The sequence below is a fragment of the Lolium perenne genome, chromosome 4 (assembly GCF_019359855.2).
Source record: "Lolium perenne isolate Kyuss_39 chromosome 4, Kyuss_2.0, whole genome shotgun sequence".
In the NCBI taxonomy this organism is placed as follows: domain Eukaryota; kingdom Viridiplantae; phylum Streptophyta; class Magnoliopsida; order Poales; family Poaceae; genus Lolium; species Lolium perenne.
The window spans coordinates 65,328,692-65,346,366 of record NC_067247.2 but is presented as its reverse complement, the minus strand read 5'-3'; the positions used below and the strand labels follow the sequence as shown (position 1 = coordinate 65,346,366).

At 43.9% G+C, this 17,675-nt stretch overlaps 1 protein-coding gene across 1 annotated transcript; it reads right to left on the bottom strand.

Moving 5' to 3' along the window:
• Nucleotides 1-1,527: 1,527 nt before the first annotated feature.
• LOC127292805 (MADS-box transcription factor 34) lies at nt 1,528-7,457 on the bottom strand. The gene is made up of 8 exons (XM_051322257.2): nt 6,839-7,457; nt 4,928-5,009; nt 3,108-3,169; nt 2,915-3,014; nt 2,542-2,583; nt 2,417-2,458; nt 1,963-2,126; nt 1,528-1,864 (listed from the first exon to the last, which is right to left on the bottom strand). The coding sequence occupies exons 1-8, from the start codon at nt 7,021-7,023 to the stop codon at nt 1,816-1,818; spliced, it is 726 nt and encodes a 241-aa protein (XP_051178217.1). The 5' UTR covers nt 7,024-7,457; the 3' UTR covers nt 1,528-1,815.
• Nucleotides 7,458-17,675: the final 10,218 nt, after the last annotated feature.

Below are 17,675 nucleotides of genomic sequence, written 5' to 3'. Positions count from 1 at the left end.
CGGCAGTTCATTTTCGCAAAAAAAAGGTATATGTGTTGTTGTAAGGAGACAAAGGACGTGGCAATTTTATTACTAAGAATAAGTTTCCTAGAACAAAATGTCGAGCCCATAACCAAGGACGAAAAAACATAGACGAATCATTCGGTATCAAGTAATCGAGTGTTTGGCATCCGCCAAGCCCCAAATGAAAATTTTCTCCATAAAATTGATGGGCAAGAGCATGTACAATGATTTTATTTCAGCAATGCCATGTAAGACAAAATCTGAGTTGGAAAGAGTGAGAAACAGAAAAGGAGGTTTATCTTCTCTTAGGTAATAGATGTTCTCTTATTAAGAGAAGATAATACGTTTTCGTCATGGCTTGTGCTTCCATAGACCCTAAGGTTGAAATTTTTCTTGAGTTAAACACAAGGACGGCTGAGATAAAACGATACCTATTCGGAATTAAGGGTAGGGTGACTGATATTAAACGATACCATGATACCCCTTTTGGGGGTTTACATTATTTTAAAACTTGGGGCTTTCGTCATTGTTGTACGAGATGCTTTCTCTTGCTTACATGTTTTCTTGTCAAATTCTAACAATCTGAAAATTTTAGGAGCATACAAACAATAATAACAAGAGATAACTTGAGAGCAGATCCACTATATGGTACGTTTGTTCATCTTGTCTAACTGGTGTGGAATAATATGGAAAGGCAGTCTTATCAATAGTTGTACATACCCTACTGTGGCTATGTTCCAAAAGACCCTGACAATTTGCGTGTTCGAGAGGTAAGGAGTACTAAGAAATCTCGAGTTTTATTCATTTGAGTTATCTTTGTATAAGATCTTTGCTCTCTAATGATGTTGGTCCACCTCCCATGGGCTAGGATGCACATCATGGATCAGGCCTGTCATGGATGTTGTGCCGTCATAGATGTCCATGCTCTAGTTGTGTAACGGCATTTGAAAAGATGTGCCGAAGTATCAGAGACTTGTTTGCATAGCCGTCCAAATATTGCCGTGACAGTACTAGGACATGTGTTATCGATGCACTATATTGTGTTGTAACTTGTAGGGACTAATACATCAATTCTATTAGACTATTAAATTATGGGAAGGGGGGATGTTTAAAAGTATGTAATCTCAATTGACATCGGTAGTTGTGACTTGTGAGTAGCATCGTCCCGCTATTTTGGATGACCAACTAAACAAAGGATCTACATTTCTGGCCTCACACTAGTCCAAACAATAAGATTGATCCAATCGAACCCAACAAATGGGGTTCAATCTTGAATTTCTGTCTGATCTTGTCCTACACACCTCCATATAGAGATGGGCACGTCAAATTATTTCTCAATGTTGAATTTGATAATCCAAATTTCATGTCTTTTTTTTGTCGATGCAGGGTACTTGTACTTAGTGGTAGCGTACAATTATCATTTACGTTCTCTGTGTCCTCTAAAATAAACTTTGCCGCATTGCGATAAGACGATAACGCCTTAGGCACATGGATCAAACCAGTTCAGTACCATGAGCGTCAGTGTGCCATGCCCCAGCCGGGCCGGGGAAGGTTTATTATGTAAGCTGATGTAATAAAATCCCAAAAGGAAAACCGTTTTCGCCTTTTCTGAACAAACTGAGCAAAATAACACTTGCTAGTAACAAATAAGACAAAGCCCTGTACACATTACTTAAAGGCAAGTCGGGCAAGCTCTTTGAAAAGGAACCACAAAAGCAGCCGATATATATAGGAGCGGAGACGCAGGACAGTAGGACACACGGGCAGGAAAGGACTCTGTTGATCTGAAACGGTAGCTCGATCAACCTAGCGCTATGCCATCCATGCGGGCGGCGGCTGGTTCACATCCATGCAGCGAAATCTGTAGAAAACAAACGCAGATAGCACCGCCATCAGCAATGATCGATCGTCTGTCAGACAGTCACCATGAATCAAGCAAAGAAAGAAGCTCGAACTTACGCAGGCTGCAGGGACGGGCTGCACTCCAGGGCCTGGAAAAAGTGGTCTGGCTGTGGCGGCGCGTAGGACGGCACGGCCACGCCGTGGTCGTTCTGCCACGGCAGCTGCTGCTGCTGCGGCGGCGGCGGAGGAGGAGGTGCCGCGTCCACCTCCATCTCGTCCAGCTGAAACGGAACAGCACGTACGAGTGGTCCAAACCATTAAACGGATGAAACAAATTCGTCTGGCAGGGAAGAAGATTGTTGTGGCCTCTTGCAGGTAGCTGCACTTATTATGAAGCCACACCTACCTAGCAGCTGCTAACTACTTACGGAATCATGAAACTTCCAATCACTTGTCACTGGGTTAAATCAGAGAACAGTTTCTCGTTGAGGGCGGTCCATCCCTAGTTACGTACTATGTACAACTGAAACGCTTTCTATTCTAGCCAGGATAAAGAGTCGAGTCTTATTACCTTCCTTTTCAGGGTCAAGTTTGCGTCCTCTAACATGTGTTCCTGCAAAATACGACCGTGTTTGACGCAAGAAAAGGCCACCCATAATTAATCAACAAAAATGGGAAGCGTTTGAGTGATAGTACCTTCCTCTTCAGGTCGCAGAGCTCATCGAGTAGTACCTGAGTCTGCCAAGTGCACGAGAAGTCAAGCAGCAGTGGAGTTAGTGAAACTAGCAACTTGGATGCACAATTCGAAATTGTAGGGAAGATGGCTTTTCTCTCTTTTGTTCAGTGGGCACTGAAACATATAGCTAGCTAAAGGTCCGAATGAACAGAGCAGTCATGAAGAGTGCGTAGGGATTTTGCTTTGTCACCAATTCTAATTAATATGGATGAGACAATTAGCTAAGTTTGTGGATACTAACAGTACCATATGGTATATTACAAATCAGGCTAGCAACATTGATGAATGAAAGCGAGCAAACCTATTTCGCGTAATTGCTATAGTGTAATTTACCTTTCTTGACCTTATTTGCCTCAAGGTCTTGCCTACTTGACTCTCAAGCTGATCCAGCTCGGATGTATTGAGTGGAGCCAAATCATCGCCTAGTAGATTCCTGTGGAACCATCACCAGCCAATACTTACTTTAGCAAATATACTGCCAAAAAATGAAACAGGCGCTGATCTGAGAGGAATGAAGAAACATCACCTTTGAGAGTGTTGTAAAACCTCAACTCTTGCCTTCAGCTCCATATATTCCAGATAATTATTCTGCAATGTCAATATGAGATATGGGCAAAAGGAAAACTTGAGAGAAGTTCTAGGTTACTCCATAACAAATTAATTTTACTGTGAGTCACATAATTTGTAGGTCGTTTCAAATTTTGTTTCAGTCAAACATTTTTTGTTTAATCATCAATAGAAAGGAAATTCAGACATCCATACAAGAATATTTACATTGCTAGATCCATCAAGAAAAATACGAAATGTGTACCAGTTTTGTTCGAATAACATATTGTTGTAGAAATTTGATGGTCAAAATATCACATTGGAGACAACCTACATTATAACTTAAAAGGAATATGTAACGAACTACAACCATATAATCTAGTAATTCAAGTGCTTTTTTTCCTTGTACTTCATATACACTGCTTATGCACAAAAGCCCTTGGCCCCTCTTTGGATTGCAGGATTTCATAGTTTTTTTTTGTAGGATTACAATCTTTGGTAATGTTTCCTATGTATCTCGGAACCAAAAATTGGTGCTACTTAGATACCTATGGATTGGATTCAAATGCATCAGTTCCATAGCATTTTGAGCATCCACTCCGACCTCTTTTTAATACACAATCACGTAGGATCGAAGCAATTTTGCATTCCACATTTTGTGTTAATGGGTGCTTTCTTATCACGTCCATACTACAGTTGTGTGCATTTTTTCAGTGTTAATGCCCAAAGGCAACAAACCATTTCCTTTATCTACAGAAAACACATGTATATATTTACATCACATGCATGGTCCATAGCCCATATATCATATAGCATAGTGTTTGTATAAAATTTGAATCAATTGCACTCGTTATTAAAATGAACTCATCATTGCCATGGTTATGTGCATCTTAGTTATGCAGAGTGGTTGTAATCTCTTTTGCTTCTATCATTTTGGTGTGAGTTTTGACTTTTGAGTTAATAAAAAACCCCTTTATCAGAAACATGCCATGGCCAGCAAAGATAAATTTGCTGTTTGCTATAGTACTGCGTGCAGTGGCGAACCATGCTGTTATAAGATGCACATGCGTACCTAAAAAAACGTTGATCCCTCCCTTGGCTATACGTTGTTAGGTAGGATGAGACTCTCCCAGCGGATGGACGCTAGGATGATAACCCGGTTTAAAGTTCACCCCTCCCTGCGAAATTACCGCGAGATGGGGATTGGAACACGGGTGGGCTAGCTGCGCACTCGCTTGCCTTGCCACTGATCTAGAACTCAGTTTTCCACATGCATACCTAAGAAGTATGCATAAAATGTACACGGCAAGTGCTCATTAGATGTGCTTACAAGTTTCCCCTTGGATATTGTGCAACGCTTAAAAAATGTCATCTTGTAAGTTTTTCTTCTCAAAGCATGTTTGTAACACAGAAAGTTCACAAAAAATAAAGTAAAAACAAGTCATAGCCATGAAGAAGAAACACAATTTATGTTCGGCAGAAAAGGTAAGATATAACACATGATTCTAGCGAGAACTACTTTTCTGCGACCGCGGACAGGACAGTGTCAAGAAAATATAATACTTCACAATGGTATTTAAAATGAAAAGGATTGGCATGTATATCTCAGTCATTTAAATCTCCGTCCACTCATAACCAGTATAAATATATTATTTAGGGGCAACATAGATAGGCATGTAGTGCACTGCTTCTATGAAAGAAAAAACTAATCTGATGATACGAAAAATAAAACATGTGAGATTTCTTAGGCAAATGTTAGAATCCAAATTATTACGTGTAAAGTCAATAAAAATATCAGACCTGCATCTCATCGCTTGTCGGCACCACGGCATCTTGCGAAGCAAAAATGTGCCTCTGATACCTCTCAAGGGTCTTAAGCATGCTGTGATGAATTCAAAACAGGATTAAGTTATCTTAAGTACACATGTAGGGAAAACATAAACTCAAAGTCATGGGGCGATCAAGAAGGCATGGTGTGATGCTAGAAACTAAATGGCACTCCTTACGTGTCATATTCAATAAATTTATGTTAAATGCTAATGGAAATTAGTAACTTGATCCAGAGGTGTGCTATGTAGTATTTAAAATATTCAGCTTTGTGTCGCATAAACTACATAATAATTGAGTGCCACACTTTTAACATGATTCAGATTTAACGATTCTATGTGGTCTTTGTCCCTGGGGTAGATAATATTTCAGAACCGTTCAGTTTTTATGGGAGCAAAGTTACGGTTTGCATATATAGAGTGGCCAAGCCCAAAGTTGTGTAACTCAATAAGTTCTACTATAGAAAAGTAGGATATAGTTTTCAATGAACCATAAGGCATCATTGTTGAAAAGCTTTTGAAATAATTTCTTGGCCGCAAACTTGCGTAACCCTCATATGCAAGTGCACTGTAAATTTTGCCAATTTTGACCTAATAAACTGTTGGCTAAACTAGGCTATTGGAAATTGTGTACTATAAAAATGTACAGTGGCATAATATTCATTAAAGAGGCCATTTAGCCAAAATTGCTTTAGACTAGAAGCTAGTCACCAATATTATTTCCGTATGTAGCTGGCATGGATTGATCATGCTTAGCTCTAGAAAATGTTCTAGTAGGCATCTTTACTAGCTGGGATTTGCACATTTCATGCACAAGTGGCCTTAATCTTGAAAGATTAGTAACCAAAATTCGTTTGGCGCGAACAAACATAAAGCTCTTGTTCATAAAGCTGCTTACGTCAATACATGCATAGCAAACTAGTTTGTTTTTGCTTTTCAAAAAGTAGAAATGGTAGTACATACGAGGGAGTACTTGGCGCTGTCATATCATGTAAGGCCACAGTTAAACTGAAGGACGATGCAATTGGCTTAAATATTTCATGAAGCTCATTATTAATCAGAGTACTTTTGACTACAAGACTAACGAAATTAATTAATTAACTGAAAGCAGTGTGCTCCGACTTTCTTAATCTGTTGAAATATGCAAAGAAAAACTAGAATTCTGGACAGAAGTACCTAGAGAAAGAGTCATTCATACTACGGAGTACTACTACTTACTAGCCGAAATATGACAGACCTAGATAGTTGACATATTGTACTGCTTCATAAATATGAAAGCACAGCCCAAGAACTGAGGCACCATTTAAATTCTAAGCAGTTTAACCACAAGCCTTCATGCCAAATCGGCGAAAATTCGAGGAAATTGGGCGGATATATTAATGTATGATCGTATATAAGTCAGGCCCTTATCAAAAAAGAAATAAATGCCTGGTCAGGTGCATGTACATCAAATGAAAACCCCCTATTTTTTTACTGTTTATTGAAATGTTGCATGCATAAATTCGACATATACGCGTACATATGCCAATCGATCTGCTGTTCATCACTTTTCTTTTGCTAACTAGCTTCTATTTTTGACACAGTTGGCCGATAGAACAGAAACGAGCTAACAGGAAAAGAACGTACGAACCCACCCCCCATAAGTTCATGCACGGACGCACAAAAAAACCAGATCGATCGTCGCGCGTACAAACAAGCAGTTGCGCTTGCGAAATTGCTGCAACGGGAGAGCGAATCAAAAGATGGACGCGTCAAATTAGAAAGAGAAAAGGCAAAGTGGCAAACAGAACGATCGATGAGCCAAGATCGGAGAGAGAAAAGCAAAGAAAACTGAAGCATGGTTGGTAGTAATTGTACGGGGTGGGGAATCGGAATGGATTATTACTTGGAGGATGAGGAGAACTGGTAGAGGCGGCCGGCGTGGGAGAAGAGGACGAGCGCGACCTCGGCGTCGCAGAGGATGGAGAGCTCGTAGGCCTTCTTGAGCAGGCCGTTGCGGCGCTTGGCGAAGGTCACCTGCCGGCTGATCTTGTTCTCGATCCGCTGCAGCACCACCTTGCCGCGACCCATCTCCGGTCTCTGATCCCTCCCCCGCGCGCCTCTCTCTCAAAATCTCGACCGGTCTCAAAATCGGCAAACTGAGGTCTACGGAATTCAGCAACCACCACTACAACACGATCTCTCTGCTCGCTTCTCGCACTGGCTAGCTAGCTAGGAGAAGATGGCTAGGTTGGCATGAGATTTGGCTCGATTCCTCGCTCTCACGCAACGCTAATCCTAGCTAGCAGCAGCTTGATTGTCCTAGATTTGTTTTCTTTGAGGGCCCTGGTCAGGCTGCAGTTGTGCCGGGCGACTGGCTGTGGCTCTGTGGCTGTGGTGGTGGTGTTGTATAGCTTTGCCGAGGAGAGGGAGGCGGGGCGGGGCAAGGCAAGAATCTTTTTCCTTTCCCTTTCGTGGGGTACAGATCGGATTGGATCTCGGCTCTCGCACTCGCCCTAGCTTAATTAGGGTACTGCTACCATATCTAGACACCACCACTACTGGCAGGTCTCAACCGGCCAGGCATGAACACCCGCGTACACGCAAAATGTTTTTTTTTACAAAGGGCGCTCTTTATTTAAACTTCAAAAACACATAGTACAACGTTAATCACATCCCTCAAGACTGATGGTGGAGGATCACTATCCCACAGAACAAAATTACAAGAATCATTGCTTAATCTAGCTAAATTGTGCGCCACTTTGTTGCCCTCTCGAGGGCAATGCTTAGAAGAGATTAACCCAATACGTTGGGACATTTGAAAACAATCTGCTAGTATGACCGTGTGAGGAGACCATATCTCATCAGATCCATTACAACCGTTTATCAGCTCCAGGTTGTCAGACTCAACAATAGTTGGCGAGCATCCCATGTCTTGCAATAGATTCAGGCCATGTCTCAAAGCCAAAGCTTCTGCAGTAGATGCGTCAAGGATATTCGTTAATGGCCAGGCCCCTCCAGCTATTGCTTGTCCGCGATCATTCCTACACGTAGAATGTTTGTTCTCGTCGGCGCCCATGCACGAGATGTCGGTGTCACCCGGCCTCTGCGGGTAAAAAAATCTTTGCAAGTCCCCAGTAGGCCATCCCATATTGGATGCCAAATGTGTTCGTATAGGTTTGTTTGAGTGGATCCGTGGATAGAAAAGATGGGACATACAACTATTAAACTACTCCCTCCCGGTCCATAAAGAAGTGTCGGAATCCTACTAAGGGAGACCCTACCTAGCTAGGGTTTGCGTCGCCGGTGGCCTCGATGGTGATGACCACCAACACCGACCACGGCCATGATGGTGCACTAGTCGGTGGCTAGTACATCGGAGGCTTTGGAACAGGCGTTGGTGTATGCCACCCAGTCGACGAAGGCCCAAGCGTAGGCGCAGACACTATCGCATGCGACCCATGCCTCAAAAGGCGATTGTGTGGGTGTTGGAGCAGCAGTCGAGCATGCGCTACACAAGATCAAGGACCATTACTGGACCGGAGCCGGTTGGCGCAGTGGACTCACCGGGGGTGTAGCCACATGGCCAACTCCTCCAAGTCTGAAGCCTCGAGGGATAGCTTGATGGCCGTGTCTTCTTCCAGCGGTTGCAGGGGATGGCGTCCACCTGCTCATGCTCCCCATTCTTGCCCGTTGGGGTGTGGGGCATGTCACCCGCGAACTACGCTCGGCGTCACAGGTCATGCTCCAACTCGAGCCATCTTTCCCAGACGGGCGAGACGGAACGTAGGCGGGGTTGTCCCACGGATCTAGCGAGAAAAGAGAATGTCGGTGGAGGATCTCGCGGTAGCGGCTTCATGGCATTGGCAGCTTTGGGATTCTAGCCCGGTTAATATGCCACGCCCAAGGGAGGTGCACATTGGACCATGGCCTGGTTACTTGGCCTCTATCGTGCGGGCCACATCCACACTAACATAAGTGCGGTCTCACACAGGTGGAAGAGGCGGTGGTAATGTTCTAGAGCAGCGCCTGGAAGATGAGCGACCTCATGGTCTTTCTGAGCCTTCTTCCACGGTTAGCCGCCCTCCTTCATCATTGTTGGCATCAATGGGAGAGCTAGGGTTCCCCCACGGGTGAAGAATGGTAGTGGAAGTGAACTGGATAATGTAGAGATGGGGATGGAGACGTGGCGGTCGGCATTAAAAAGGACCAGCAGGCGGCCATCACAAAAAGATGACATATGAGATGAGGAGGCGGTGGTAGGTGCCATGAGGACGTAGCCAAAGCCGTATGCATCAATTGATGCAGCAGGGTAACCCATTTCGAAAAAAAATGAGGAAGTAGGCCCAACATCTTCTATCTGCGTGACATTTTCGGCATAAATTTAACACATAAGTACGTCCCTCGGTTTGTGTCGCCCCTAGGTTATTTTGGTGTCCTTTCGTCTGCCAGCAATGCGTTGATCCGTGGCCGTCGGTTACTTTGGTGGCGCCGCTGGACATGATCATTAGGGCATCTCCAACGGGGCGACGCAAAACGGACGATGCGCGACTGTTTGCGTCCCGCGGACCGGAAATGCGCCTGCACCCTACTCCAGCGGGGCGACGCATCGTGTCCGGGGCGTCCGCAGCGACGCAAACGCGGCGCAAATATGCGGCACGTTTGTCCGCGGACGCTGCGCGGTCGCGCCGAGCGTCCACTCGCTTCCCCCACGGGCCCGCCTGGCAGCGACCCTGGATCGATCGGCGCGAATTAAAGCACAATAACTACCGGGGAGGTCAACCGCCGGAGTGGCAACCGTGCCGATTAACCCGCCAACCGCCGGAATGGAGCACCGAATCGCCGCGGAAGAGCAACCGCATGCCTCTTCGTTATACGTGCCGCCATTAATCCCCGCTGAATATAACCCCTGCGCCTGTTGTAATTCACGTCCAACCGGCTGCCATTCTTATTCTTCTTCCTCAACACTGGCTAGCCACCATGAGCAACTTGTCGTTGCCGTCGGACACGGACAACGAGGGCAAGCCGCCAGGATGGCGGCATTGGTGGGATAGGGCTGCGACTCCCAGCGACCCTAGCTCCCCGCCGAGGGAGGTCGAGGAGGAGGGATGCGTCGTTGCCCTCGACGGCCAGGAAGAGGAGGAGGACTCCGACGCCAAGTGGTCACGGCTGGAAGCGCTGGCGGCGGCGGACGACGCGGCGGTGACAAGAAAGGAGGCAAGGGCACGGGCGAGGGCACAGGCGGAGCGTCGTCGTCCGTTCACCGACGACGAGGAATACCCCACTGACCAGTCGTCCGAATGGAACTCAAGCTCGACGGACGCGTCGTCCGACAGTACCTCTTCGGAGGAGGAGGAGGTGACAAGAAGGAGACGCGTCCGTGAGGACGACGAAGCGGGGCCTTTTAACAAAAAGGCCAATAATTAGTTTATAATTTGTTTGTTTCAAATTTATTCTCTAGTTTGTATGTTAAATATGTTTGATCTTGTTCGATTCGAGAATTAGTTTATAATCAGTACAACTTGTTTTCGCGTTTAGGCTTCATGATCTTTCAAAGATTCATTATAAACGATGTAGAAATTAGAGAGTTCTTCAAAAAAGAAATATAAGAAGCAGGAAAATAAATCATTACAGTATCCAAAATGCGTCGGACTGCTAGATACCCCCAACACAAACGAATACGTCTGGCGGTCATTTTCGCGTCCATTAGATGATGCAAATGAAAATAGACGCTCTTGGATAATTTATACGTCCAAAATATGTGGCCCGTCAGAGATGCCCTTACCGGCGAGATCGCTGCGTCATCGAGACAGTACGTGCGCACTCGGGGAGGCGAGATCGATCGTACTCGTACCGTACGTGCGACCGAGCGGGGCCGGGCGGCGAGCCCGAGGCGTGGCGGACGTGTCGACCGGCGGCCGGTGCCGCGTCTTTACTGGTGACCGAAAAACTAGCGAAGGTCGCTGGAACTGCAGCAGCTAGCTCGCCCCGGCCGCTAGCCCCCCGGCCTGCTCCCTGTCAAGTGGCAAGGCAACGCGAGCGGCGCTTCTGCCCGCAGCTGCTGCTACCACTATTTACTGCACTGGTGATGCCACCCACCCGCGCGCCTGTGCCGATGCCGGCCAGCGCGGGCACGACACGAGCACCCTGCGCTGCGCATTGCCTGCCCTGCCCTGCCCTTCCTTTACCAATCTTGATCTCCGGTGGCCACTCCCCGTGCGCCGTGCGGTACGTAGTTACGTACGCAGGGTGCGCGCACCGCCGATGGGACGCCGTCGCGCTGCCGAGCGCCGATAGGACGCGCGCGCGGGCTGGGCTGGCATGGCATGCAGACAGCACAGTGCGCGTCTACTCCGATCCGATGGGTCGTCGCCTCACGTGACGGCGTCGTCCTTCTCGCCTCTCGTCCTCGGCCTCGGAGATGCAAGTCAGACGTCGCCGGATGAATATGAGCGCATCGAATCTGCACAGTGGCCGCAACTACTCCACAGGCACACGCATCATGCATGGGCCAGCTAGTACCGTGAGGTGAGGTGACTGCTACAGTCCACGATGAGCCACGTGTATACCCATGAATGTGATGATCATAGCGGCGACGATATGGGCACTGCCGTATGAAAATCTTAATGCTCGAAGTTTTGGCTGATTGCCTCTCAAAATTAGTGCGATTATGGGTAACTTGGAGCTGACATGAAATGGCCGATGGAGGCGTATTGGCTGATTGCATCTCAAACTTTGAAAGCATATGATTTTTCTCTCGACAACATACATGTTTGTGTCTTTTATGTACATCCAAGGTTCCACCAAGAGAAAGACATACTTTATCATAGGCTCTCTGCATACGGACATGTATACAGACACAGACGATTCTAGGGTTCCATCCCCTAGGGTTCCATCCCCTTCGCCGACGATCCGCCCCACCTCGGGTGGCCTTGTTCTTGGAGGCGTCGTGAAACACATACCCTCACCGAGGGGGGAGGGGGGAGGGTTCCGTTCTCTGTTAGGTCTTTTTCGGTGTCTTCTTTGGGATGTTGAGTCAACGCCGACATTAAGTCAGAATAAGGTCCTCTCCGCTCGCTCTGGTGGTGTGTCTAGCGCCTACAAATGACACGTGGAGTTGCTTGTCTGATGTATCTCCTCATATCCACTCGGGTTTCATGTTCATTGGCGTGATTTTACGTCTAGCTCTTCCGATCTACGGATCTCATCTTGGTCTTTTGGGGCCTTGACATAAAGCCTCCCCGTTTGTCTACTACAACAATTAGGGTGTCAAGTAGGATCTCACTTATAGTTCACTTTATCATTTCTACAACAAATTTTGGGGCGAAAGATTTCACTACACATGAAAAAATGAACTATAAGTAGGATTTAGGCGGGACCCCAGTTACATTTCTAAAAAGAAGTTCTACTATGACAAATTTTGATAGGCTACGGTGATACATGGACGAAGATCGCAACGCTGGGCTCGCTTAGTGTCTAGTCCTCGCTAGGTTGTCCAAAATCTATTTATAATTTTATTACTTTTTAGCCTCTCTATGCTACTATTGATTATTAATAGATCAGCGGACTTTTCACAAGAGACACCTTTGTGGTATGGTAAATGAAATTAAAATGTGGCATCAAGTTTATTTTTCAGAGAAGGCACAAAGCTTACGTTTTTTTCTTGAAAAATACGTCGATGGAGAGGCGTCGGTGGTGATGATGGCGATGATCTCCTCCAATTCTCCGTCCCGGCGGAGTGCCAGAACGGAGTTTCTGGTCCCGAGACGGAGTTTCGCGATGGTGGCGGCGTACTGGATGTCTTCTGGTGATTTCGTCTAACCCCCCGTGCGTTTTTAGGTCGAAGGCGTTAATTAGTCCAGAGGAGGGCGTCGGGGGCCAGCCGAGGCGGCCACACAATAGGGCGGCGCGCCCCCCTCCTGGGCCGCGCCGGCCTAGCGTGTGGGGGCCTCGGGCCTCCACCTGGCTTGCCCTTCTGGCTCCGTAATTCTTCTGGAAAAATAAGACCTTTGGCATAAATTCCGAGGATTTTCCTGAAAGTTGGATTTCTGCACAAAAACGAGACACCAGAGCAATTCTGCTGAAAACAGCGTTAGTCCGTGTTAGTTGCATCCAAAATACACAAATTAGAGGCAAAACAATAGCAAAAGTGTTCGGGAAAGTAGATACGTTTTGGACGTATCAACTCCCCCCAAGCTTAGCTTATTGCTTGTCCTCAAGCAATTCAGTTAACAACTGAGTGCGACAAAAGAACTTTCACGAACACATTTGTTCATATGATGTAAATATTCTCAAGTACTTAAGAAATTCATAATAAGGTACATGCAAATAAAATCATCTAATAGCTATGTCAATCATGGAAAAGGTACCAACAAATTAATAATGAGCATCATGAATCATGTCTATAAGCAGGATTGCAATGTTCATAGAAGGATATGATAAAGTGGTATCTCGCTTGCCCGTGTTTGTACAGCAAAACATAAATGCTTGGGCACCTTTGAAGTTCATGGTAAGACTAGAAGTAGAGGTTATCAAAGATAAAAGCATCAAAGTTATACCACAATTAATCACATTTTGGGACAAGCATATTATACTAAGAATGACAGTTGTGCTCTCAAGAAAGTGCTCAAAGAAAGGATGGAGACTCAATGTAAAAGTAAAAGATTACCCTTCGCAGAGGGAAGCAGGGATTAACATGTGCTAGAGCTTTTCATTTGTAAAACAAGAGTAAAATTATTTTGAGAGGTGTTTGTTGTTGTCAACGAATGATAGTGGGTACTCTAACTACCTCGTCAACCAGACTTTCAAGAGCGACTCCCATGAAGGACGTTATCTCTACCAGCAAGGTAAATCATCCCTCTTCTCTTTTGTTTACACATATATTTTAGTTTCATTATGGATGACACTCCCCCCAACCTTTGCTTACACAAGCCATGGCTAACCGAATCCTCGGGTGCCTTCCATCAATCACATACCATGGAGGAGTGTCTATTTGCAATTTAAGTTGCTTACTGATAAATTAGGGCAAAACATGTGAAGAAAATTATTAATGAAAGTTGATTAATTGGGGCTGGGAACCCCGTTGCCAGCTCTTTTTGCAAAATTATTGGATAAGCGGATGTGCCACTAGTCCATTATGAAAGTCTGTCAGGAGTAAATGACAAGATTGAAAGATAAACACCACATATTTCCTCATGAGCTATAAAACATTGACACAAATTGAGAAGCATTTTGAAGGTTTTAAAGGTAGCACATGAGAATTTACTTGGAATGGTTTGAAATGCCATGCATAGGTATTTATGGTGGACACTTTGGAATAACTTGGTTTTCAGGGGTTTGGAAGCACGAGCGGCGTTCCCGCTCAGTACAAGTGAAGGCTAGCAATAGACTGGGAAGCGACAATCAAGAGAGCAGTAACTGTCATAATCATGTTTGCGACAAAATAAATTAACGGAGGCATAAAAGTGATACAAGAACTCTGAGGTGAAGTAAATCATCGAGGCTTAATTGACTTTTGTTCAGTCATATGCATGCGGGAGCATGTGCCAAGTTGATTCAAGTGAATTATTCAGAGGAGGATACCACAATGTCATATCTATCTATGAATAAAGCAATGCAAGCAAATATTTATGATATGCTACTCATATTAATAAATTGGAGCTAAACATGAGAGATCATGAACTACTAGACTTTCTTAAATGACATATACCTCACATGAACCAACTAAGCATGCTCACATGGATGAGTATAAGTACAAAAATGAAAACAAATAGAGTTCATACCAGCCTCTCACTACAATCAAATTGTCGTAGATCGTCATTATTGCCTTTTCACTTGTGTAGCTTGAATAATATGGAATGAAAACCTTGCCCCACCACTTCATCTCTTTCACTCATTGCACTCTCTCTCCCGAAAAAACTCGTACTCATTTTCTCTCACTCGCGTTTCTGCTCAAGAGCTCAAGATTTTTTGATCTCTTTGCTCAGCCCAGATTTCTGTCTGAAATTTGGTACATTTGCTCTCCGGTATGTGACTCCTCCGATTATCCAAGTAGAATTTTGTTTGGTTGAGTATATCTTGAATATTTTGCTGCTGTAGGTAACATGTTTAGTGAGCTTGCATGCTTGTTCCAAGTTGTAAGAATTAGTTTTGATGCATGTTTAGTACTCTAGTAAGTTCCTATAGTAGTTTCCCTCAATTATATGTCTTCAAATCAAATTTTATAATGTTTGTTGAAAAATTTCAGAAAAGGAAGATGGATAACCATAACTTTGGAGAAGTGTTTGAAAGAGAGACGACAAGCACGAGGAGGTTAACACATGCCAGATGTCAATAAACGGAGTTAAACTAATTCAACAGTAAATAAACGGAGTTTCGATGTTTGGAAACAAGGCCTAGGGATCATACTTTCACTAGTGGACACTCTCAACATTGATCACATAATAAAACCACTCTACACTCTCTTGTTGGATGACAAACACCATTAATTGTGTAGGGCTACAAGAGCACCTCAATGCCGGAGTTAACAAGCTCCACAACATTCGATGTTCATATTTAAATAACCTTAGAGTGCATAATAGATCATTGCAATTATACCAAGTACTAACATAGCATGCACACTATCACCATCACACTATGAAAGGAGGAATAGATCGCATCAATACTATCATAGTAATAGTTAACTCCATAATCTACAAGAGATTACAATCATAACCTACGCCAAGAACTACATGATGCAAATTATGATTGTTAGCCGGGGAGGCTTATTATGATTATTTTCTGGCGCCGTTGCCGGGGAGGAAAGGTAAAAGGCACTCATACTCCGGTCCCAGTTAACTAAGTTATTTTCTGGTGCTGTTGTGAGTGCTCGAAGCCATTTCCTTTAGATCCTGCAATTGCATCTTTTTGTTTCTTGTTCACTAGTTACGCATAATGGAAAAAAACAATGAGCTTTTTATTCTATTTCCTGAGTTAAGACATGGATGGTTTGATGCGAAAATTAAAAAACCTATGGAACCTTATTTGCATGCTAGTAGTAATATTAGTATGAACGCTTTGAACACCATTGTTGATAATGATATAGAAAATTCTAAGCTTGGGGAGGTCGGTTTTGATGAAAATGATCTCTTTAGCCCTCCGGGTATTGAGGAGAAAGTTTATGTTGATTATGATATGCCTCCCATATACGATGATTATAATGATAGTGGTCTTTTGGTGCCGCCTACTATGGAGAGTAAATTTTATTATGATTATACTATGCCTCCTACACTTGATGAGAATAATAATGATAGCTACTTTGTTGAATTTGCTCCCACTACAACTAATAAAATTGATTATGCTTATGTGGAGAGTAATAATTTTATGCATGTGAATAAGAATGCTTTATGTGATACTTATATTGTTGAGTTTGTTCATGATGCTACTGAAAATATTTATGAGAGAGGGAAACATGGTTATATGCATCTTAATAATATTAAGTTTCCCCTCTTTGTGCTGAAAATCTTGAAGTTACACTTATTTTATCTTTCTATGCTTGTTGCATTATGCTTCATGAATTTGTTTATTTACAAGATTCCTTTTCATAGGAAGTGGGTTAGACTTAAAAGTGTTTCTTATTTGCTTCTTGATGCTCTCTTTTGCTTCAACTCTTATTTCTTGCGAGTGCATCATTAAAATTGCTGAGCCCATCTTAATGGCTATAAAGAAAGAACTTCTTGGGAGATAACCCATGTGTTTATTTTGCTACTGTTTTGTTGTGTCTTGGAAGTTGTTACTACTGTAGCAACCTCTCCTTATCTTTATTTTATTGCATTGTTGTGCCAAGTAAATTCTTTGATAGCAAGGTTCATACTAGATTTGGATTACTGCGCAGAAACAGATTTCTTGCTGTCACGAATTTGGGCAGGGCTCTCTGTAGGTAACTCAGAAAAATCTGCCAATTTACGTGCGTGATCCTCAGATATGTACGCAACTTTCATTCAATTTGAGCTTTTTCATCTGAGCAAGTTAAGTGCCTCTAAAAAAATCGTCTTTACGGACTGTTCTGTTTTGACAGATTCTGCCTTTTATTTCGCATTGCCTCTTTTGCTGTGTTGGATGGATTTCTTTGTTCCATTGACTTCCAGTAGCTTTGGGCAATGTCCAGAAGTGTTAAGAATGATTGTGTTACCTCTGAACATGTGAAATTTTGATTATGCACTAACCCTCTAATGATTTTGTTTCGAGTTTGGTGTGGAGGAAGTTTTCAAGAGTCAAGAGAGGAGGATGATATACTATGATCAAGAAGAGTGAAAAGTCTAAGCTTGGGGATGCCCCGGTGGTTCATCCCTGCATATTTCAAGAAAATTCAAGCGTCTAAGCTTGGGGATGCCCAAGGCATCCCCTTCTTCATCAACAATTTATCAGGTTTCTTCTATTGAAACTATATTTTTATTCGGTCACATCTTATGTACTTTACTTGGAGCGTCTGTTTGTTTTTGTTTTGTTTGAATAAATTCATGCTTGTGTGGGAGAGAGACACGCTCCGCTGTTGCGTATGAACACATGTGTTCTTAGCTTTACTCTTAATGTTCATGGCGAAGGTTGAAACGGCTTCGTTCATTGTTATATGGTTGGAAACAGAAAATGCTTCATGTGGTAATTGGTATAATGTCTTGAATAATTTGATACTTGGCAATTGTTGTGCTCATATAGATCATGTTTAAGCTCTTGCATCATGTACTTTGCACCTATTAATGAAGAAC

Excerpts from the sequence above, each read along its gene's own strand:
- LOC127292805 (XM_051322257.2), bottom strand. The coding sequence starts at position 7,023 with ATGGGTCGCGGCAAGGTGGTGCTGCAGCGGATCGAGAACAAGATCAGC. Across the intron at positions 3,170-4,927 it reads CGACAAGCGATGAGATGCAG|AATAATTATCTGGAATATAT; the intron begins GTCTGATATTTT and ends TTGACATTGCAG. Across the intron at positions 2,127-2,416 it reads ACTTGACCCTGAAAAGGAAG|CTGGACGAGATGGAGGTGGA; the intron begins GTAATAAGACTC and ends GTTCCGTTTCAG.